General features: G+C 48.6%; 1 protein-coding gene across 1 annotated transcript in view; it reads left to right on the top strand.

Annotated features, from left to right (window-relative positions):
* The first annotated feature begins 490 nt into the window (after window positions 1–490).
* Window positions 491–23006, top strand: part of CACNA1E (calcium voltage-gated channel subunit alpha1 E) — a 263833-nt gene continuing 241317 nt past the window's right edge. The window contains exon 1 of the mRNA XM_075067895.1: window positions 491–956. Within this exon, the coding sequence (XP_074923996.1) occupies window positions 508–956 (449 nt within the window). The 5' untranslated portion in view covers window positions 491–507. The remainder of the gene's footprint in view (window positions 957–23006) is intronic.

Below are 23006 nucleotides of genomic sequence, written 5' to 3'. Positions count from 1 at the left end.
ACTTAGTAAAAAATCAAGATGGAGAAGATTCACCTGCTCAGGCAAAGGCCCTGAGAAATAGGGTCTTGCAGGTATGGAGTGAACAGCCATCTCCCTCCTGCTTTGCAGCCTCCTGTCACATCCAGGTACCTGGAAACAACTAGCTTTTTGTTAAACTCTTTGGTAGTGGCGGCACAACACATGGCTACTTGGGGATCACAGTTCCCGTTTCGTACTCTCTTCCCCCCAGGCTGGTTGAGCATGGGTGGGATGGCCATGCTGTGGGTGGATAGGAGTACTGCACATCTCCCTTGTGCCCACCTGGGTTGGTGTTAAAAGGCTGTAGGGAAATCCTGCTCAGCCCTCGCTGGCTTGGAAGGATGGGGCCTATAAAAGTGAGGAGTAAAAGAAAATATTGGGGTGACCCTAAAGCACTCATGTTACTTCTCACTGATCAGGAGCTTGCCATTAATTTCCCCTGTCTGTCTTGTGCCCTCTCTAGAGTGATGTACCGCAACGGCGCCGAAGATGCTTGGACTCGGCGCGTGTTCTGTCAGTGCTCACACGCTCTCCGAGGCCAGCTCTTTCACAGCCAGTGGGGTTGCCGAGCTGGACTCCAACTCCCAGAGATACGTCCTGGCCCTTCCAGAGGAAGAGACATGGCGCAAGCCCCAGCATGGCCTGATGCAAGCCACCCAGTCCTGCAGCCTGCTGGAACCCGAGGCCTTGGGGGACGCTCTCGTCTCACGCACGGCCAGCTTTGACATCCTCTATGAGCCAGGGTCCCGGGAGGCGGAGGCCGGCTTGGGCTTTGAGGGAAGCAGTACTTTTGATCTGGGACTGAGCCAGTACATCCCGGTGAGCCCAGATGTGATTAAGCGCCGGAGGGGCGGGCTGATCGAACAGCGGGACATCATCAAGGCGCACGAGGCTCACAAGATGCAGAGCACGCCGCAGGCGAGGCGGAAGGAGTGGGAGTAAGTACCCAACAGGCCCTGTGGTGGCAGCACAAGGCAACTCTACAAAGGAGAAGATGTTACTTCTCACTGCTCATGGGTGATTGGAGCTCAGATCCCTGACTCCAGTGGCCAGCAGGGGCTCACAAGGGTTCTGGAGGTGGCATGCCCAGCCTTGCGGGGAGGAAAAGCCGTACACAATTGCCCTCCCACAACGACCCCTAAAGGGGACTATCATCAGGCAGAAAGATAGGTCAGCCAATTGCACAGGCCCTTTGGGAGACAGAGAGGAAGAGCTGGAGGGATCGTGGAGGCCTTGCCTGCTAAACTACCAATGCCAATATCTTCCTGTGCCCCACCCAGCCTGCTCTCCCTTCCTGTAGGGAGTGATTCTAAAATAGAATGAAAAAATCCCTGTCTGAGGTCTCTTCTCTCCCATTTCCCCTGGGAATGGGCCAGATCTTAACCGGCTTTCTGAACCCAGGACAGATTTGCTCACCGCTAGTTGCCATCCTTTCTTTGGTCCCTTCTCTGTGTCCTCCCCACCATTACTGCATTCAGTGCTCTCCCAGCTTCATGGCTGTTACCCTTGGCTCTGCGCTGATGGTGGGAATTTCTGGACATGTTATTCTAAAGGCCTGAATTCCTTGTGCTTTGATGGGAGGAGGTTGGTATGTGTGCCATAGTGGATTACATCATATTGGGGAGTTCAGTCCTCATCAGTCAAGGCCAAACAGAATTCACCCCTCTCTCACTCCTGCCTGCCCTTGTCTCTGGATTGTAGTGAAATGTCTGACTGTAACTACACTAGAGTGCCAGGACAAAGCACTCTACAGATTACCTTGGTGTAGCAAAGTGAGACTCTCTGGTGCAGCGCCTCCTGCTGGTCGTCTTGGGAATTAGCTCAATTCCAGCCCAGAGCACCATCTGCAGGCCAGTGGCTCACCTGCCTCAGGCCTCATGTCCCTCCTGGACCCCGGTGCCCTTTACCTCAGGGTTCTGCCTCATTAGTACTCCACAGTCTGGGTCTCCCCTCCTAGAGGAACCCCCAACCATCTGTCCCCACCTTGCCTCAGTGGCTACTGCCAGTCATCATCTAGCCCCCTCTCACTGGGGCAAACTGCAGTCCATAATGGCCACTCATCATTGTCAAAGGGGTTGGACCAACTGCCTCTGCCTAACCCTAGGCTGCACCTTTGTAGACCCAGTACCTTTGTAGGCCTTAACCAAGGCCTGTAACCTGGGGGGTTGCCAGGTTGGAGCTTCCTAGCTCCTCTTGCCTTTCTTTCCCCAGCACTGTTCTACTCCCAGTACCCTGAGCTCTCAAGCAGCCAGATCCTTCTCTTTCCACTGCTAGAGAGAGATTCTTCAGCTCCTAGCTCACAGCCCTCTTATCCGGGCCAGCTGGGCCCTGATTGAGCTGGCCACACCTGTGACTACTTCCCTAATCAGCCTAGCTTGGCTGCTTTTTAACCTCTGTTCTGCGGGAGTGAGGCAGTTGCCCCATTACACTTATTTTCCTTGGTGATGGGTATTTAGTTGTACTGTGTAGAGGGGAACCCTACTGGCATAAAATCCCTGGTGTAAATTTGATCCCTAGACACAGTCTCCAGGGGCACAGGGCCAGGGCCAGTGCAACCATTTAGGCAACCTAGGCGGTCGCTTAGGGCGCTAGGATTTGGGGGGCAGCATTTTCTTCGGCAGCGACCGCGGCGGCCGGATCTTCAGCCGCCCTGGTCGCCACCAGCATTTAGGCAGAGGGAGCTGGGGCAGGGGAGCGCAGGGAGGGCCACTTGCAGCAAGTAATGAGGGGGGGGCGGCACGCAGGGGAACTCCCCGCTCCAGCTCACCTCTGTCCCGCCTCCTCCCCGAGCATGCCGTGGCTGCTTCACTTCTCCCGCCTCCCAGGCTTGCGGTGCCTAAGCTGATTGGCGCTGCAAGCCTGGGAGGCGGGAGAAGTGAAGCAGCGATGGTGTCCTCAGGGAGGGGGCGGGACAGGGATGAGCTGCTTCACTTCTCCCGCCTCCCAGGCTTGCGGTGCCAATCAGCTTAGGAGCAGCAAGCCTGGGAGGCGGGAGAAGTGAAGCAGCGACAGTGTGCTCAGGGTGCTCATGCTCGTGCGCGGAGCAGGAGTGAGCTGGGGCGGGGGGAGGTGCCTCAGGATGGGGGATGGGGAGCTGCCGCAGGGGGGGCACCTGAGGGTGGGGGCTCGGGGACGTGGGAGGGCAGAAGGTGGAAGTTTCGCCTAGGGCGTGAAACATCCTTGCACCGGCCCTGCACAGGGCACAATCTAACGTAGTGACACTTAAGGCACCAGAAGTTCTAAGGCCAACCCTGAAAGGGTATGACTGGCTGGTAAGACAGACACAGGGAAGGAGCTAATATCTCTGGAACTGGGGACCTGAAAATGATGCTGCAGGTAGAGTTAGAGCAATGTGACCCTTCGCCAAACAAGCAGATGCAGTTTCCAGATGAGCCTGGTTGCATCCTGGAAGTGACTTATTTTAAATGGATCAGGAATGGAGATGTCCCTGATGCTCATTGTCTGGCTTCAAGCTTTATTGCTTATGTAAATACCATGCAGCTTAAGTGTGTAAGTTATTAGCTTGTCAACCACATCTTCCTTTGGGGATTTTAGTGCCCCTCCCACCCAGTAGACTGATGCCAATAAGATTCTGTTTGCCAGCACTCATGCCTTGCTTGCTGTCACATGTAGTATCTATTCTGGACTTCGAGCTCCTTTGGATTAAAATGGGGCTGTAATGAGAACAGGGATTGTAACTACAAGTGATGCTGTAGGGGCCCACACTTACTGTCCTACGGAATGGGATCAGTTTGCACATCCAATATAGCCTTTCTAATGGCCAGGTCATCACTGCAGAAATGGTCCCTTGTGTTTGATACCACACTTGGAATCTCCACCTCTGTGGCCTGGGGCAAGTCTCTAACTTCTGTAAAAAGGGGTAATAGTTACTCACCTCATATGGGTGTTGAGGGATAATTGGTCAGTGTTTGCACAGAGCTTTGGAAAGGAAAAGTGCAATATACATACTGAGCTGTTATAAACACCTCACCCTCTCCACCGTCTGTGTATATCCACTCTAACCACTAGGCATTAGGTGCATAACATCTCTGCAGGATGTTTCTAAGGTACGGCGTTGCTAAAACTCTCATCATCTTGATGACTGCAGTGTCGTCTTCTCTGGCCTGGACAAATGCAATCTTGTCCTGCACATATCCAAGATCATTTTCCTTGCCCGTTGCTTTAACCATATCTTTGCATCCCTCCACGGGCTCCCCTTTCTCCACAGCATCAAATATAAGCTACTTGTCTTCACTTTCAGGACCCTTTATGGCTTATCCCCATCCTGTCTTTCATATGCATCATGTCCGTGATGTGCTTCATCATCCATTTGTTACATTTTCAAACAAACACTGTGGCCCTTTTTCCCATGCTGCCCCTGGCGCTTGGGAGGCGCTCCCTAAAAACATCTGCACCAGAGGCTGTGGAGTGCCATTGGCAGTGTGTGGGGGGGGGCCAGGGGGACAGGATGAATTTCCCTGCACCCCCCACCTGATTCTTCTCTTCCTCTCTGACTGTGGGCTTTGGAGCCTGAGAGGACAGCAGCTGCCAGGGCCAGGGGAGAGTAGTATCAGGCAAGGCCTGGCTTGCCTGGGAGGCAGGGTGATATGTACCTCCCTGTTGTAGCTCCAGGGCCATGGGCGTGTGTTTCCAGCATGTAGCCCAGCTGGCAGTGGGGGAGACCTGGCATGGTGTAGATCTGAGTGCCAGATCTGGCAGCAGCTCAGGTGGGTGACTGGGCTGGAGGCAGATTCCTCCACTGATCTCCTCTGCCTGGACAGGCACTGTCTCCATGCTCTCGATGAGGGGGCTGCGAGGTGATGCTTGGCGAAGGCAGTGGGGCTTGGGCAGAGGTGCCTCATCTCAGCCCCTGACTCTGCAGCTGCAAAGCACCATTATGAAGCACATTTCCCCAGTTATTGCCAGGCATAGAGTTTCCCGAAGGCCTTGTCTACCCGGAGAAATTGAACAGAATTGCTGCTTTGGAGGCTCAGTTTGAGATGCCTAGGAGCCGACTGAGTCAATCACAAACTACTAGCCCTGCCTATAATAAAACTCGCTAATAGCCGCACTCTTCTATAATTGGCTCCTGCGTCCCTATAAGACATGTCCATCCACCTCCCACTTTGTGCCACCTATACCAATGTCAGAGAAAAACAGAGTTCTCACTCTCAGGTTAGGTGCAGCAAGTCAGATACATTATTGTATGTAACAAAAGGGTAACAGCTGCATTTTGTTTATACATAAGTCATCCTGATATCTTATTTTTCTCACTTCTATTTAGACTATAGTCTACATTCCACACTTATCTAACACAAGGTCACAACACTTCTCACACAGTTCTTTCCCACTCACCTTACACAATCCTCACGTCTACAAATCTCGCGTTAGTAGGGTTACAGCTAGGCTGACTCTTGCTCACAGAGGGGACTGTTTGCATTGAAATCCTCTTCAAATCCCTGTCAGTTCTTGCTCTACTTCCACACCAAGAATGTGCACCTAGCATTCACCGTGAGAGCGACTCATGAAACTGGGCACAAGAGATTGGGCTTTGCAAGTGCTGAGTGCCTCGTTATCTTTTGGGACCCACCTGGAACACCAAATTAATAAATAATGGACAAGCAGGAGCAGAGGGATGGAGCCCTTCATTGTCAGTGAGCGTGCTAAGTTCCTAAAATAGTGAAACAGTAAAACTGACCTGATTGTTTTCAGTTTTATTTCAGGCCAGTGAAATGAGTCCCATTCCTCACTGCTTGTTTTGTTGCATGTATGCACCAGGGCAAGATCTGTGCCTGTCCTCGACATGGGTATTTGCTACTCAGTCTAGTAGTAAGTCTAGCATAATATAGATGAGCTTTCTCCCTTAGACCCACAGATGGGAAGTACACAGAAAAATCCTTCCTGTGTGTGCATCTTTTTTTTGCTTAATCTGCTTGTTCCCCCTATTGGCAGGTTTAGGTAATGCAACCACATAATTTCCCGGACAGGGACTGGGGAGACCTAGTTCTAGTCCCACTTCCACCACTGTTCTGCTGTGTGATCTCAGGCAGCTCACTGCTCCTCTGTGCCTGATTTCCCCTCTCACACTGCCTATTTTGCCTGTTCAGACTGTAAGCACTTCGGGGGAGTCACTGTCTCTAACGCAACAGGCCTCTGACTTGTTTGTTGGATCTGTAGACACTGCTGTAATTACAGGCACGGCTGTGATGGACAGCTTGTACAGCAGGATTCTTCTGTTCATTCTTCCCCCAAATCCTTATGAGCTGGACCCAAACAACCTTTTCCTTAGTGCAGCTGAATCCTTAAGGGATCAGTCTCTTATGTGTAAAGGCCGGCTGATATTTTAAAGGTTGATAGTTAGACGTGGCTGGTTAATATTGTGTTTTTTTTTAAACTTTAATTATTGAGGAAAGGGAATGATGCTGCTGGACTAGTGGTAGTTGTGTTAGGAATCATCCTCGTGGTTTGTTCAAGGTCTAAAAAGACCCCTTCCTCCCTCCACTGGCCCTCTGATCCTTCTCTTGTTCATGGTATGTGCTGATGTTACCCCACAGAACAGCAAACAGAAGTGGAACACTGCGGGAGTTTTCGCAGCATGGGGCCAGATGCCTAGCTGGCAGTAGCAGTGAATAATGGACTTATGCAGATATGGAAATGGAAAGGAGCTCCCTCCTGGCTGGGAACCAACATGCACATACAGCTATTAAACTACACCCAGCCTGCTGAGCTACAAACTAATCTTAGCTTTCCTGTGTAGACAAGGCCTTCTTCAGTGAAACCTAAGGTGTGAAATTAAACCAATCTAGTTATACTGGTATAACACCCTGTGTAGACACTTATTCCAGTATAAGAGCATGTCTGTAGTGTAATCAGAGGTGTGGCTGGAACATGTGTAGGCATGCCTGAGCTAGCTTTGATCTAGATACCTTGGTACCAACAGCAGTGAAACCGTGGCAGTATGGGCTAGACTCTCTAGTACATATCCAGCATCACCCATGAGGTTGTGTAACCCGTCCTGCCACAGCTTCACTGCTGCTGTTATTCAAACTGGATAGAACAGAGCTAACTTGGGTATGTTGACACGTACTGCAGTCACACTTCTGATTGCAACATACATATACACACTTAGTGTTGTTTTTTTTTTCAATTTAGCTTGTGTCCCTTGGGAAGGAGTTTAAGCTAACCCCTGAAAAGGTGCTCACATTGGAATAAGAGTGCTCATCTGGGAGGGGAGGAGGGTTATACCATGTAATAATATTGGTGTAACAAATAAATGTTCTTGTGTAGATAAGGCCTTACTCTTTATTGGCCTTATGCTACAGTTTTGAGACAGTGCATTGAATAAACGCAATTTTCCTTGCATCCTTTGGATCTAAGGGATGCGGCCTGCATGTGGCCTTTGGTTGGTCACATAAATCCTTTTTTGTTCATTAATTGCCTTCAGCAGTCAACACGTCTTGAGAGGAGGTGCCGTTATCATGCAGATAGAGGTGGCTTTCATTGCAGGCGGTCTGATTTCTACAGAGAACCCTTAAAATATCCAGCCTTTCTACGCCAGGTACAGTTCACATTATAAAGGCTGGGTCTTGTTGGCCACAATTTCCTTGCCATCTAATTGTTGTACTGTTGAGGCACTGTCAGTACGGTGGTGATGACAGGGAGCCGTCAGTCATGTGAAGGCTGTTGGCCATTTGATCACATCTAGCAAAGTCCTTGTAACTGAGTTTAAGAAGTATAATTAAGCACAATTCAAAATCCATTGCTGCCCACAGAGTTTTAATATGGCTTGGCTAGACAAATAAGGAGAAGGCTAAACTGTGTTCTAGGCTACAGGCAAGATTCAGGGTCCTATTCTGGCTGCTTTGTGCTGTTCCAGTAGCATAAATCTGGCAGATCAGGGTCTTCTCTCTGTTTCTCCTGGCTAGAGGAGTCATTTGGTGGTGTAGAGCCATAGTTGTGGCCCCCAGTGAAGAGGGTGGTCCCAGGAGGAAGAGGGGTGGCTGGGGCATCCATGGGACAGAATGGTTCACTGATGCATGGACAACCTCAAGGTTGCGCTAATTGACAGCAGGACTAGACCAGACCCAGGTCCGGGGGAGCATAAGAATGGCTTGAAAGCCACATTTTATAGGTTTTGCTCCAAACACAGTTTGGCCAGACAGGTGGATCTGAGTCTGTCTACTTAGACTGGAGCATGGTGGGTCTGTCTGCATAGTTCTCACTGGCTAGCCAGTAACACTGGGCAAATGATATCTGTGAGTAGCTTACTTGGTGGGGTTTTCCTCTTGAGTTCTCTAATAATTTCTCTGCTGTTAGACCAGCTCAGTAAATGGTTGAAGACAATTAGGTGGATCATCTGCTATGTTTTTGTTTTTTATTTGTCCCCCTCTAGTAAAGAAATGGTGTTAGATCTCAACTGCGCTATGATAAGGTTTGAACTAAGGTGTAAGCACTCCTTTTTATGTTGGGGTTGTAAGGCTGGTGTACTGGGGCCTTTAATACACTTTCTTACTGGCTGGATTCCAGGGCACACCTTCATTCAGGGGAAGGGTGTCCCATTTGTATGGAGATGTTCTCAAGCAAAAGAATTATTTTGCCCCAGGAGGACAGCATGTATTCTTATCAGAAGGTTGCAGATAAGGGAAAGGTATAGGGCTGCAGGCTTTCCCAGAACCAAGTGCCAGCTCCATATTTTTAAAGTTTCCCTTTCTCAACTTTGTCAGATCTGGTGGGATGATTTGCATGATGGGAATGTTTAAAATCAATGGTTCAAACCTATTTTGGAAGGATTGAGTGGGCAAAAGGGGAGGGGAGTGGTCCTGTGTGTCAAAAACAGCATTACTTGTTTCTGAGTCACTGAGAACTCTGAAGAAAATGATCTTGAACACTTATGGATCAATGTACTAACAGATAAAACACAAGAGAAGGTACTAGTTGGTGTCTGCTATAGGCTGCCAAAATCACACTAGGGATTAGGGTAGGTGACCATATGTCCCGTTTTGGCCAGGACAATCCCTTTTTTAAGTCCTGTCCCAGCCATCCCGACTTTTTTGGCAAAGGTGGGCATTTGTCCCATTTGCTCCTGCCAACTGTTTCTTTGTTACATTGCTGATCAGTTAGAGAACATGCTTGTTTAAAGTTGTGCAGTGCTCCCTTATAATGTTGTTTGGCAGCTGCCTGCTTTGTTCACTGCTTGCAGAAAGAGCAGCCTGATGGAGCTAGCTGGTGGGGGCTTGGAACCAAGGTAAACCGGCAGCCCCCCATCATCTCCCCGCTCCCCTAAGTTCCCTGTGTGGCAGTCACCCAGCAGGCTATCCATTGCCTGCAGTTCAGCTGTCCCTCCCCCCACTGCCATGTGCAGCTTTTGCCCTCTGCCTTGGAGCTGCTCCCGGGAGCCTGCTGCTTGCTGTGTGGGGGTGAGGGGGACTAATGTCAGGGTGTCCCCCTCTCCCCTGCTCCTACCCCCCACTTACCCCATCTCCACAGAATGGGGGGCGAGGGGACACACACAACAGGGCTCAGGACGGAGGGAACTTGCTGACAGCAGCTGCTGTCTCAACTTGCTGATCTACTTTAAAAGGCAGTGTACTTAGAATGGGGTCAGTGTACTTAAAGGGGCAACATGCATCTCTCTCTCTCTCACACACTGGGTATGTGTCTCTGTCTGTCATGGTGTCTCCCCTCCCTCCATTTCTGCTGCCTTGTAGAGTGTGAGGCTACATTAACAACAATTTGTTGACCCTTGAGGGCTCAGCCGACTGCTATTTCATCATTTAGCAGTAAGGCATTCTCTGGGAAATATCCCACCCTCTTCCACCCTCTGACTTCACCACCTCCCCCAAGCTTCACAATCATCATTGCTGTGTACAGTATTACATTTTGTTTAAAACTTATACTATATATATAGAGAGAGAGAGAGAAAGACCCAGACCAGTGGGGTACAGGAGTCTGGTAGAAGGCAAATATACTGGCCACTGGATGAACAATTTTCTGTTCCCTGAGTGACCAGGGCAGGGGCTGTACTAAAGCAATCAGGAACCTGCTAGAACCAGTTAAGACAGGCAAGCTAATCAAGACACCTGGAGCCAATTAAGAACTTTCTAGAATCAATTATGGTAGGCAGGCTAATCAGGACACCTGGTTTAAAAAGGACCTCCCATCAGTTAGTAGGGGTGTGTGTGTGTGCTGCTGGAGGAGTGGAGAGGTCAAGTGTGATCAGGCTTCAGGAGGAAGATCCTGCAGTGAGGATAAAGAAGGTGTTTGGAGGAGGCCATGGGGAAGTAGCCCAGGGAGTTGTAGCTGTCACGCAGCTGATACAGGGAACAGTGTAGACAGCTGCTATCCATAGGGCCCTGGGCTGGAACCTGGTGTAGAGGGTGGGCCTGGGTTCCCCTGACGCTCTCCCCAACTCCCAGTCGGACACAGGAGGAGTTGTCCTGGTCTGTGAGAAACACCAGAAGGGAAGGTCTAAATTGGAAAGGGATCTGGCCTGTCCACGACCCACTAGGTGGGACATGAAGAACAATCCCCAGTCTCTCTTTCCTCCATGCCGGCTAGTGATGAGGTTAGCTGAGTGGATGACAGGTTTGAGCCACTAGCAAAAGTGGCCAAACTGAGGGCTGCCGTGAATCTCTGTGGCAAGCAAATCCACATATAAGCACAGGACCTACCAAAGCAGAGGAGGAACTATATATTCTTTGTTCCAGGATGTACAGTAACTCCTTGCTTAACATTGTAGTTATGTGCCTGAAAAATGCAACTTTTAGCAAAATGATGTTAAGCGAATCCAATTTCCCCATAAGAATTAATATAAATGGGAGGGTTAGGACTATATTATATAGTCTTTTGTCTGATAATTTTTTTTTTTCCTGGAACCTAATCCCCCGCTCATTTACATTAATTCTTATGGGGAAATTGGCTTCACTTAACATCGTTTTGCTTAGTCACATTTTTCAGGAACATAACTACAGTGTTAAGCGAGGAGTTACTGTGCAGCCTGGAACAAAGAATGTAGGCCATAATTGTAAAATAGGGACTCTATCCTGGGAAGCAGTGACTCTGAAAAAGATTTGGGGTCATGGCAGATAATCTGCTGAAAGTGAGCTCTCAATGTGATGCTGAGGCCAAAAGAGCTAAAGCAATCCTGTGATGCATAAACAGTATGAATACAGAGGTTGCTTTACTCTGTATGTGGCAGTAGTGTGACTGCTTCTGGAATCCTGTGTCCAGTTCTGGTGCCCACTATTCAAGAATGATGGTGATAAATCGGAGAAGGTTCAGAGAATAGCTGTGAGAATGATTAAAGGATTAGAAAACTTGCCTGATAGCAGTAGGCTCAAAGAGTTCAATCTCTTTAGCTTAACAAAGACATGGTTAAGGGGAGACTTCATCACAATCTAGAAGTATCTACATAGGGAATAAATATTTAATAATGGGCTCCCCAATCTATTAGGGAAAGGTCTAACACAGTCCACTGGCTGGAAGTTGAAGCTAGACAAATTGAGATGGGAAAGAAAGTGTACATATTTGACAGCGAAGGTTATTAAGCATTGGAACAATTTACCAAGGGTCATGGTGGGTTCTCTATCACTAGAAATACATTTTAAAATTGCTATTTTTTTTATGCACTAGAAATTATTTGGGGAGGCTCTGTGGCCTGTGTTATGCAGGTTGTGATATAGTACAGCCAGAGGGCAGCAGGAGAGTGATTGATGGGAGATATGTAAGACCTAGGATGATGAGAGCCTTATTCCCTGTAGAGCAGGGGTCGGCAACCTTTCAGAAGCGGTGTGCTGAGTCTTCATTTATTCACTCTAATTTAAGGTTTCACGTGCTGGTAATACATTTTAATGTTTTTTAGAAGGTCTCTCTCTCTAAGTCTATATATTATATAATTAAACTAGTGTTCTATTGTAAAATAAACAGGGTTTTCAAATGTTTAAGAAGCTTCATTTAAAATGAAATTAAAATGTTGATCTTACACTGCCACCCCGTTCAGCCTGCTGCTGGTCTGGGGTTCTGTTCAGCTCGGCCGGCAGTGGGCTGAGCGGTGCCTGCAGCCAGGACCACGGCTGGCAAGGGTCCATCAGCCAGAACCCCAGACCAGCAGTGGGCTGTGCGGGGCTGGCGGCCAGGACCCAGAGGGCTGGAGTCAGGGCTGGGGCCTGGGTATGTGAGGGGGTGTAGGTGTCAGGGCAGCGGGGGCACTGGGTATGGGTGGGGGTGCCAGAGTCAGGGCTAGGGTGAGGGGGGGGGATGAAGAGTCAAGTAGAGGGCTGGGTATGTATGAGGAGGTACAGGGCTCAGGGCAGGGGCCTGGGAGGGTGCGGGGCTGTCAGGGCAGAGGGCATGGTGTGTGTGGGGGGTTCGGGGAATCAGGGCTCAGGGAGTGCTGGGTGACTGCCCCCTAAAAAACTCTCAACCCCGCTGCTCCTTGTCCCCTGACTACCCCCTCCTGGGACCCCCTGCCCCCAAACTGCCCCCCAGGACCCCACCCCCTATCTAAGCCTCCCTGTTCCTTGTCCCCAGACTGGACTCTACCTCCTACCTGTCCCTGACTGCCCCGACCCTCATCCACACCCCATCCCCAGCCAGACCCCGCGGGACTCCCATGCCTATCCAACCACTCCCTGCCCCTGACAGGGACCCCAGAACTCCCAACCCATCCAACCCCCCCCACTCCCTGCCTGCCCCAACCCCTTTCCACACCCTTGCCTCCTGACAGGACCCCAGAACTCCAACTCATACAACCCCCCAGCTCCTTGTCCCCTGACCACCCCCTTCAGAGACCCCCCATCCCCTAACTTTCCCCCCCCCCCAGGACCCTCCTTGCTCCCGGTCCCCTGACTGCCCTGACCCCTATTCACCCCCTGCCCCCTCACAAACCCCGGGACTCCCATGCCCCATCCAACCACCCCCCGGGATCCCACCCACCCTGCTCCCTGTCCCCTAACTGCCCCCACCCCTTATCCAACCCCGCCAGCCCTGGGCCCCTTACCATGAGGCTCCACACAGAGCTAGATACGCTGCTCTGCGGGAGCACACAGCCCCGCCCCTCCGGTTGAACAGGGAGCGTGTCTGCCTCCCCACTGAGCCAAACACTGCCCCGCGGGAGCTCAAAGCCCCAACCCCCAGAGTGCTGCACGCGGCGGCAGGGCTCCAGGGGAGGGGAGAAGGTGGGGGAGGGGCCGGCAGCTTGCTGCGCTTGGCCCTGCGTTGCGGCCTGGGAGCGCGGACCCCGCAGCTTGCCGTGCGGGGAGAGTGGGGCCATTTGCCCACCCTGTGCGCACGGCTATGCATCTGCTCCCTGCCCCCGCGGAGGAAGTGGAGGGCAGAGGAGAGTGCGCCGGGCTGGGCAGGATTTTTAGTGGCATGCTGGAGTCCCGGCAGGCTCTAGCGTGCCATTAAAAATTGGCTCGCGTACTGTCTTTGGCACACGTGCCATAGGTTGCCGACCCCTGCTGTAGAGGGAAGAGAGGCCACTACAGATTAGAGCACCTGAAACCAATTAAGCCAATTAGAGCCCATGAAGCCAGTCACCTAATAACCCCACCCTTCAGTCAGACAGTGAGAGGAGTTGAAGCAGAGTGGTTTGGTGTTGGAGTGAAGAACAGTTTGGAGGAGAGCAGTGTAAAGGAGTTGAAGGCTGCTGAGAGGGCCAGAAGACCAAGACCCTAGGTAAAGGGAAACCCAGCTTGTGCAGAGCAGAGGGACTCTACAGACACAAGGTGCTGGGAGAAACTTGGCCCAAGTGGAGAGAGGGCAGGAAGCCCCACAAGCTGAAGGGCCGGAGATGTAAGTAGCCCAGGGGAAGGAATCGCTAGTTCAAGTGGTTCACTGCTATCCCTAGAGCCCCTGGGTCCCTCCCTCTCCACATTCCTTCTCTGGGACACTAGTGGGACAGTTGATACCCCGTTCAGGGGTGAGAAATTGTGCCCTGAATCCCCACAAGAGGAGAAAACGTGGGACCCATCATAATGGTGCTGGCAATTTGCCACACGGCGGTCAGACAGGATAATCACAGTGTTCCCTTCTGGCCTTGGAATCTCTGATTTATACCCTTTTCTGTTTCCTTATTAGCAAAATGTAAGGATTTATTGGGTCAGACCACGGATGTCCAAATTGCAGCCCCGTGGATAATTTTGGATTGAAGCTGCTCTCTCCCTGTAACTGCAGAGGACAAAGCTGATCAGCTTCAGGGTTTTCTACTTGAGGAATCTCAGATGGCAATTTATATGTACTGCATCTGTCAGGAAAGACGGGGGACAGGCAAAGCACTAACTGTTTTAATACATTTAAATACATTTGTGCTGAGACCCTCAGGCTTCTGACAAGTGGCCAGCAGGGCTGCTGCTTATGTTGTGGGAGAGGACCCTGGGTTGGGATGGTTTTGTTTGTTCCATGTTTAGTAGAGTCCAGTGTTGCCTTCTTCTGTGTATTAGACCCTTAATACTGTATTTAATCATTTAGGGCTAAATCCTATCCTGCCCAGAGCCAAGTACCCAATGGGTGAGGGGGTAATGGAGCCTTCCTCTTGCACAGCAACATAAGGTCTGGGTGAACTGCATTCCCTGTGCTCAGAGTACAGTGCATGCAGGAGTGCCCTCTGCCCCAATGGGGGGCAGGCAGGGGTGGAGTGTAGTGGAGCTAGCTCCACCTAGTCTCTGTTGGTGCTGCCCTTCTCCTTACTATCCCTTCTGATGGTGGTTCTGACCTTTTGCACCCAGCCTTCTCTAGTGTCTTTGTCCAACTGCACTGATAGTCTGCAAGAGGGGTCCCCACTACTAAGCTTCTGCCTGGCTGTCTTGCTGCATGTGCTGCTTCCAAATTCAGCCGCAGAGAGACAGGTGACTTCACAGCTTCTGCTGGTCACTTTCCTACCTCCTGGCACCAGGAAGAGCTTTCTGCCATGCGGGGGAGAGGATTTGGCAGCTTTCCGCACTCTGCTGGTCCTCTGTTCTCCCATTGGGTGATGCCTGCCGCTTCCCTTCTGTTCAGGTGCTTCTACAGTATTCATCACACCTGTAGCTTCTCACTCCTCTCTCCCCCTATAGGCCAGTTAGGCAGGGGGCTGATCCCATCTGCAACAGATGTTCTGGAATCATGGACCACCACTCACTACTGGAGTTGCTTGTGAGGCTGTGCTTTGATACAGTACAGTTAATGCAGTTATGTTTTGGTAGTGGAGGAGCCCATGTCATAATTGGAGGATAATGCATCTCTCTCACTGCTGGAGGATCTTGGGTGTTGCACTCTAATACCATGGAGGGAAATGCCGCTGTATTTCAGTTGCTGGAGGTTTCAAGGCACTGTGACACAATACAGTGGTGATGCAGTTGTGGTCTCGGTGCCGAAGGGTCTCTGTTGCTAGACTGTAGTTTAGAGAAGGAGGTGTGGTCATTGTTTAGTGCTGGAGGACCCTGCACTATGTACCATGATCTGGTGGAAAACAGAGGTAATGCTGCCATCTCTCCCTGGTGAGTACTGTATAATATAGTGGAGAATGGAGGTAATGTGGTTGTCTTAGAGCAGGAGAACCCAGGATGTTCAAGCTGTAATAAATGGCAGAATGCAGTCTTTTCTGTGTCCAGTACACAGTGCTGTATTCTGATCACGTTATAATACAGCACTCCTGCACAGGGCTATTATAAATGATCTAATTAATACAGCAGACCACTGTGTCATTATTTAGACTGTGTTCTCCTCTGCTCATGCAGCTAAGAATTATTGCAGCCATTTCTTCCCTGTTCTGGTATTCATGTCACTAATGCACTACTTATGGCTTCCAAGACTTAATTAAATCACCAGAATCCTGTATTAAAGTGATGTGTAATCTGGCTTGAATTCCCCAAACTGGAAAATTCATGGTTAAATAGAGCAACCTATTCAGAAACAGCACTTGGGTTGCTCCATGTTGCACCTCAGTAAGTTCTGCAGCATGTGAGAGATCCCCGCTCTTCAGTGACCTCTCGAGTGGGATTTTGGGAAGAACATCTTGGAGCTGAGAGCACTTTATAACTAGCTCTCCTTTCACTTGTCTTTTAGAGCCACTGTCCCTACAGGGCCACCAGACCTATATGTGTTAGTCATGCACTCACCATTCCAAGGAGTTTAGAGGATGCGGTGAGAAGAGTTTGGAATTGCTTATGAATTGACCAAGTCAGGTTAAATTCTTTCCAGGCTCTGGGTTGCAAAAGATGAGGATGAATTTCACCCCTGTGCATCACTGAAGTGCCACATATGCCCTGCTTTTAGCTTGTGGGTGTTGTACTCTGCACTGGTGTGAATTTCACCCTGTGTGGAAAGCAGTGCCATGAAAGACTTAGTGGGTTTAATATCTTGACTTCGCTCGTTCTCTCTTCCGTCATCTGGTTAGCGACGACCGATGAAATCCCAGTGAACCATCATGATGCCTCTGGTACGTGGAATAGGCCTGCAGGAGAACATGCCACTTCCCAACCCAGTACATGTTAACCAGCTTTAAAAAGATTACGATTTAACACTTGTGTGTTCGTGGGTTTACTAGGAACAATAAGGGAATAAAACAGCTTGAAAAATGCATGAGATGTATCCAGTGGTTCTTTTGGAACTGGGACAGTCTGCTTGGCATGTGTGCACTGCGCACGCTGGTATAAATACAGTTCAGCACCAGGAAATCAATCATCTTTAAAATAGTCTTTGTTTATTGATCAGTCAACTCCAGCCGCAGAGTCTTTTTTTAAAAGCAGACATCTGTCTGGCCTTGATCAGGCATGACTTGGCTAACTGACATACAAGGGTCTATTGTCTAGTATATCATAGGATTAGAGGTGGAAAGTTAATAGCCTTCTGACCATGCCCTAGAGGCCGGTCTAGAATGGTTGCCTGCAGCATATTTCCGAGAGCTTTGTACTGTCTAGCTTTAACTGGTGCGAGCGACAGATAGGTCATTGGGTTGAGACAGAATGTCTCAGCAATTTAGTGGGTTCTTGCACTGCTGCATGTGAAGGGCTGCACTGCTGGCATCGGCTTATTTGCTCCAGGGCCCAGCCCCCTTTCCCTTCTCCTTTCAGCTGTTGAGCAGCTTCAGGAAGGATTTTAGCTGTTGCTGCTGGCTGTTGGTGAGAGGGAACAGGCAGGGACGGCCTGCTGTAAAACTCCCTGTCACAGATGCCCATACTTGTCAGATGTGATTCTGCAAGACATCAGGTCAAGAGGACACTGTCAGTTTAATAAATGTGTATTTAAAAATTGGTGACCCCTCTTACTGATAAACAAATCCTTGCTGATAGTGTTGTCTGGTGCCACTTCTCTCTGATTGGATGGCCCAAGTCACTGTGGCATCTCACAAACATAAATGAGTTCCTCCTTTACAACACCTTCATGAAATAAGGTAGCATTATTGTCCCCATCTTACGCTTGGGGACCTGAGACACCAGAGAGATAAGGGCAAGATTTTCAGCAAAGCTCAGCAGCCACGAGAGGGACCAGATCCACAAAACAGCTTGGCTCCTATTTAAGAACCAGAATAAGGGGTCAGATTTTTCAAAACGCATCAGCATATCGCGCATGGGGCTCTCTTAGAAATTTCACCATAATCCAGGGAATCTGTGGGAAATGAGCCCAGACCACCTCGGTCTTGGGCTGCTGCCTTAGCTCTGCAAAACTAACCTTCTTTCTAGTGACTTTCCAGCTTTGGCTGTCATGCACTAGCCCCATGCTCTATGGTCCTGGTAATGTTTTCAAATCCAAACAAGCCTTTGTTTTCATTGATGCTTCTTATTTTAATTTCTGTTCATGTTAATTTTGAACAAGTTTTCACAAACCTTGGGTCCAACCATTTTGGGTCCAAATTACCTGACAGGTCCCTTTAAGTTGAGCTCCTTCAGTGACTTTCTCTGTGCAAACTTACTGCTGCGCTTCATACTTTTCTTTTATGATTTTTTTTGGGTAAATTTTCTTCGGGATTTGAATTCGTTTGATTTCTCCATTGCTGATTTCTGGTTTAAAGCTTCACATTGGGGAACCTGAATTAATGACAGAAAGGATACAGTATGTTGGCAATTTCAGATCCACTTTATAGCTATGTAATTTACCCACCAGGTAGCACATTACTAGAAAACAGTCAGTAGGCCTAGCTATCTCTATATTTATCAATAGTGTGAACAGTTTTATTTCTGCTTTAATATATTTGGCATGATATGGTGACAGGCTGCCACTGTGAATGTGATGGCTTGCCCTTTGATTAGTCCAGAATCTGATTTAACAGGATTTCAAGTTGTTTACTTGGTTTCCAAGTGCTGGCTTCTGGGAATTTAACAGCAGCCGTGGTTCTGATTTTTCCCAGATGGCCCTGCTGCTGTAGGGAATGTCAGACCCTCATTATCTGAGAGAGATGGCAGTTTTATCTTTGATGTCCTGGTGCTGTGCATTCTGAGTCAGAGGCTACAGTTTGCTTCTTGGTGCCCCCTTGTGTTGGGCCCTACACAATTGAGAGAGGCTATAATGCACATTTTAGCACAGCAATGTGTCGGACCCTCTGTAATCAGGACAGCATGAGGGTCAGTGCCTGTCTCTTTCCAGCTCTGGACCATCCACAGCTGATCGAGACAGGGACTCAAGCCTGGTGCATCAGCTCCTCCGTTATCAAGAGAGGCTGTGGTTACTTGGTGAGAATCAAACCAAGTCCTTTCTGTCATTCAGGGTCCAAAACACCAGTGCTCTGGGAATCAATCTGCAGTTTCTCCCAATTGCAGAGGGTTTCTCTAGCGCAGGGCTTCTCAGATTTCTTCGTGTGTACTGGGTCTCCACAGTGAGAGGGTCTCGAGGCCATCTCGTAGCTGTTCAGTCACGAGCGTTTTCACAATCATACAATATCCCTTTGGCAAGTACAGCAATTGCCTTCTCAGGAAGGTATTGATTAACTGTCTTAAACGTGAATGATAAGTGCTATAGAAGGGTTGCTGTTTATTATGAGAGTACTGAAATACAGAACTGAGTGCCTAAACTTGGCATCTGCATTTGAAAACTAATCTGATGGCATGACTCCTTTTACCTCTGGCAGCACTGCCCTCTGTTTTCCTAGCCACGTGAGGTAAGGATAAATGCTGTTCAGGAGAGTTTCTCTCTCATCCTTCTAGCTGATGCAGGAGTTATCGTAAGCATAAATCCCAATTCTGAACCTTAGCGTCCAAAATGTGGGTGCCTAGCATAAACCCTCCAAGCTTAATTACCAGCTTGGATCTGATAGCGCTGCCACCAGACAGGAATTACAGTGCCTGTCTCACTCTGGTCTCCCCAAAACCTTCCCTGGGGGACCCCAAGACTCAGATGCCCTGAGTCTACAACAAAGGGAAATAACCCCCTCCCCTTGTCTCCTCTTTATTTCCTCCCCGGCTTCCCCTCCGCCTGGCTGGCCTCCTAGGAGATACCAAGTTTCAAGTCCTTGAAATGCAAACCAGACGAGATCGTGTCTCTCCCCTCACCCAGAGGCTATGCAGATTCAACCTAGTCAATGTAACAAAGAGAGATTTCTCCTCCTTTGTTCCTTAGCCTTACCACCAGAGAAAAACTCAAACAGGTTTAAAAAGAAAGCTTTATATAAAAAGAAGAAAAAGACATAAAAAGTTCTCATGTATCAAGCTGACAATATACAGGGTCAATTTCTTAAAAGAAAAATGAATAAACAGCCTTATTCAAAAAGATATCCAATTTAAAACATTCCAGCAAACTACACACATGTAAATACAAAAAAAAAACAATAGAAGCTTACTGTCTTTCTACCTTTGTACTTACAACTTGGAAACAGAAGATTACAGAAGCTTGAAGAGAGAAAGTTCACTCTCAGAGCCGAGAGCAACAGACAGAGAGAGACAGACCAAAGACACCCCCACCCCCAAAATTCCCTCCCTGAGCTTTTAAAAATCCGGTTTCCTGATTGGTCCTCTAGTCAGGTGTGTGGTTCCCTTTGTTAACCCTTTACAGGTAAAAGAAACATTAACCCTTAGCTATCTGTTTATGACAGGAGTGAAATCATAACTCTGAATCGGCGACTTCCTGTTCAGTAGGGCAGATGATGGATACCGTAAACATCCTAAACCAGGGGTGGGCAAACTTTTTGGCCCAAGGGCTACATCGGAATGTGAAACTGTATGGAGGGCCGGGTAGGGAAGACTGTGCCTCCCAAAGAGTCTAGTCCCACTCCCTATCCAACCCTCCTTTTCCCCTGACTGCCCTGACCCCTATCCACACCCCTGACAGGCCCTCCAGGACCCCACCTCCTATCCAATCCCCCTCATTCCCCATCCCCTGCCCCCCCAAACCTCTGCCCTATCCAACCGCTCCCTGTCCCCTGACTGCCCCCCAGGACCCTCTACCCGTTACCCAGCCCCTTTACCATGCCACTCAGAGTAACATGTCTGGAGCCGTGTCTCCCAGCCAGAGCCAAACACGCTGCCTGGCATGAGCATGCAGCCCAGCCGCACAGAGCGCTGCCGCACGTGGCATGGCTGCAGGGGACATCAGTGGAGGGGCCGGGGGCTAGCTGCCCAGCCGGTGGCTCAGGGGCCGGGAAGGATGGTCCTGTGGGCCAGATGTGGGCAAACTATGGTCTGCGGGGCACATCTGTCCTAAACCCATCATCTTTTAAAAGGACTGAGAGTGGGGAACAGCCTGAAGTCCTGGATCTTTGTTTTCTTTTCCTTGGTAACTGTAGTAGAAATGGGATTTTAATGAAAAGGTGGGTCCAGGAGCTACATACCCTTATCTTTCGATAAGTTGTTTTTCTGTGAAGTCTGAAAGAGGACCCAGTTTAGTGTGCTTTTATAGATTCATTAGAAGAATAAGTAAATAAAATGAAGCTTTGTACCAATGTTACTAATTAACTTATTTGTATTTTTTCTAAACTAATTAAATATAACACAATGTAGTGATTAATTTAAAGTTACAGTTTAAATTTAATAGATTATTTAATTTATTTATCTTTCCAGTTACTGTAATAAGTACCATATATACTCGATCATAAGGTGATTCGTTTATAAGCGGACCCCTGCAAGATGGATAAGTAAAAATGGAAATTTTTAATGACCCATTCATAAGCCACCCCTATAATTCAGGGGTCATCAAACTTTGGCTCCTAGGCCATCAGGATAAGCTGCTGGTGGGCCGAGATGGTTTGTTTACCTTGACCATCTGCAGGCACAGAGGTAAACCTAAGTAAACAGTGTCCCGGTGTGCCAGCTACTTACCCTGACGGGCTGGGACAGCAACTGGTGGGGAAATTTTGGGGAGGGGAGAACCTGGGGGTCAGGAAAGTAACCCCTGTGACCACCCCCCACATGACCCCACCCCTAGCCGGGGGCCCCCACTCTCTCCCCATTTCGTGCCATCTTATCTGGGGCAGGCCAGGGGAAGATGTCTCTGGCCTGGCTGGAGCTGCTCCAGCCTGCTCTGGTGGGCCAGACCGGGTGGCACGGCTGCAGCCTGCCAGCCCCGGAGCTGCAGCTGCTTCAGAGGCTGAGGGGGAGAGCAGTGTGGCCAGAAGCAGAGAGACTCTGGCCCTGACTCTTCCCTTCTGGCTCTGCTGGCTGTGCTGCCTCTCCTTACCTCCACAGCTTATGAACGAGTATATACAGTAATTAAATTAGTTTATGGTGTTAACATAAGAATTACTTTAATCGTTTGCAGGAAAGTTAAGGAAGAACATTTTTAAAATGTAGTTAATTGGGCTAAGAATGTGTTAAAAGCAGAAGCTGACTCTTGCCTTTGTTTTAAGGGAGTGTAACTTTTAGCATGATTTTTTAAATAGCTTTTCACTTTGGTGTTTTACCTTTAGTTTTTTAACATGTGACCTAACCTAGATTTTGTTTGCTTGGCTTATTTATTTAGTCTTTTTACACCAATACAGTGTCTGCATTTTTTGACGCTTTTACACAGATGTCAAAGTGATTTTTAAATTAGGCACTTAGCAGCTTCGGAGTAACATGCTTTTAACCCAAAATAATCTTTTACTGATTAAATAAGACTAGGGGCAGGGGAGGGAGGGTCTTAGTATCAACCTGGGGAAACAGTTAGTGACACACAAATGTACACTTCCATAAAATGTTAGAGAATTCAAACTTTTTTGAATTCTATAAAAAAGCCCTTTTAGGTTGTTTGTTTGAGTTCTTAACATATGTGATTTGGTTTTAGATGAGAACTAGTTTTGATGGTGCAAATAACCTGAGCTGCTTTTGCATATCAGGAGTTGATCAGTCATTTTTCTTTTCCTTTAGTTGTAGACCTAGGTTTGGCTTAGCAGATGGTTAGTTTTTTCTTTTTTGGGTGTCTGTTTGGTTTCAGGAAGAGAGCAGAGTACAACTTTAGCTGCCATTGGTGGTGCAAGAGAGCCTCCTCTTTTTATCCCCCTTGCATGATTTGAGTTTTTTTTTTTAATAGGAATTAATGTTCCCTTGCTCTGCCTTAGGAACTACCCTTGTTTAATCAGAGATTTGAACGTGTTCATTATAGCTTATTGTGGACCAGTAATTTGGTATCTTGATTTGAGGTTATAGGAGACACTTTTAGTTGGAAGTGGACATTTCTTTTGCAAGCTCCGTTCGTGGTCACAAGCAGATGTCCTCTTTGTAAGCAGCACATGTGAGAGGCCCACGTGAGAAGGCATTGTTTAATGCAGGGGAAGGCAACCTGTGGCACGTGTGCCGAAGGCGCAACACGAGCTGATTTTCAGCGGCTCTCACACTGCCTGGGTCTTGGCCATGGGTCTGGGGGGCTCTGCATTTTAATTTAATTTTAAATGAAGCTTCTTAAACATTTTAAAAGCCTTATTTACTTTACATACAACAATAGTTTAGTTATATTTTATAGACTTAGAGAGAGAGACCTTCTAAAAACATTAAAATCTATTACCGGCGCACAAAACCTTTAAATTAGAGTGAATAAATGAAGACTCAGCACACCACTGCTGAAAGGTTGCCGACCCCTGGTTTAATGGAATAAGACCCATATTCCGT

Source organism: Chelonoidis abingdonii, chromosome 7 (assembly GCF_003597395.2).
Source record: "Chelonoidis abingdonii isolate Lonesome George chromosome 7, CheloAbing_2.0, whole genome shotgun sequence".
In the NCBI taxonomy this organism is placed as follows: Eukaryota; Metazoa; Chordata; order Testudines; family Testudinidae; genus Chelonoidis; species Chelonoidis abingdonii.
The sequence above is the reverse complement of the archived record's forward strand: the minus strand, read 5'-3'. Positions and strand labels throughout refer to the sequence as shown.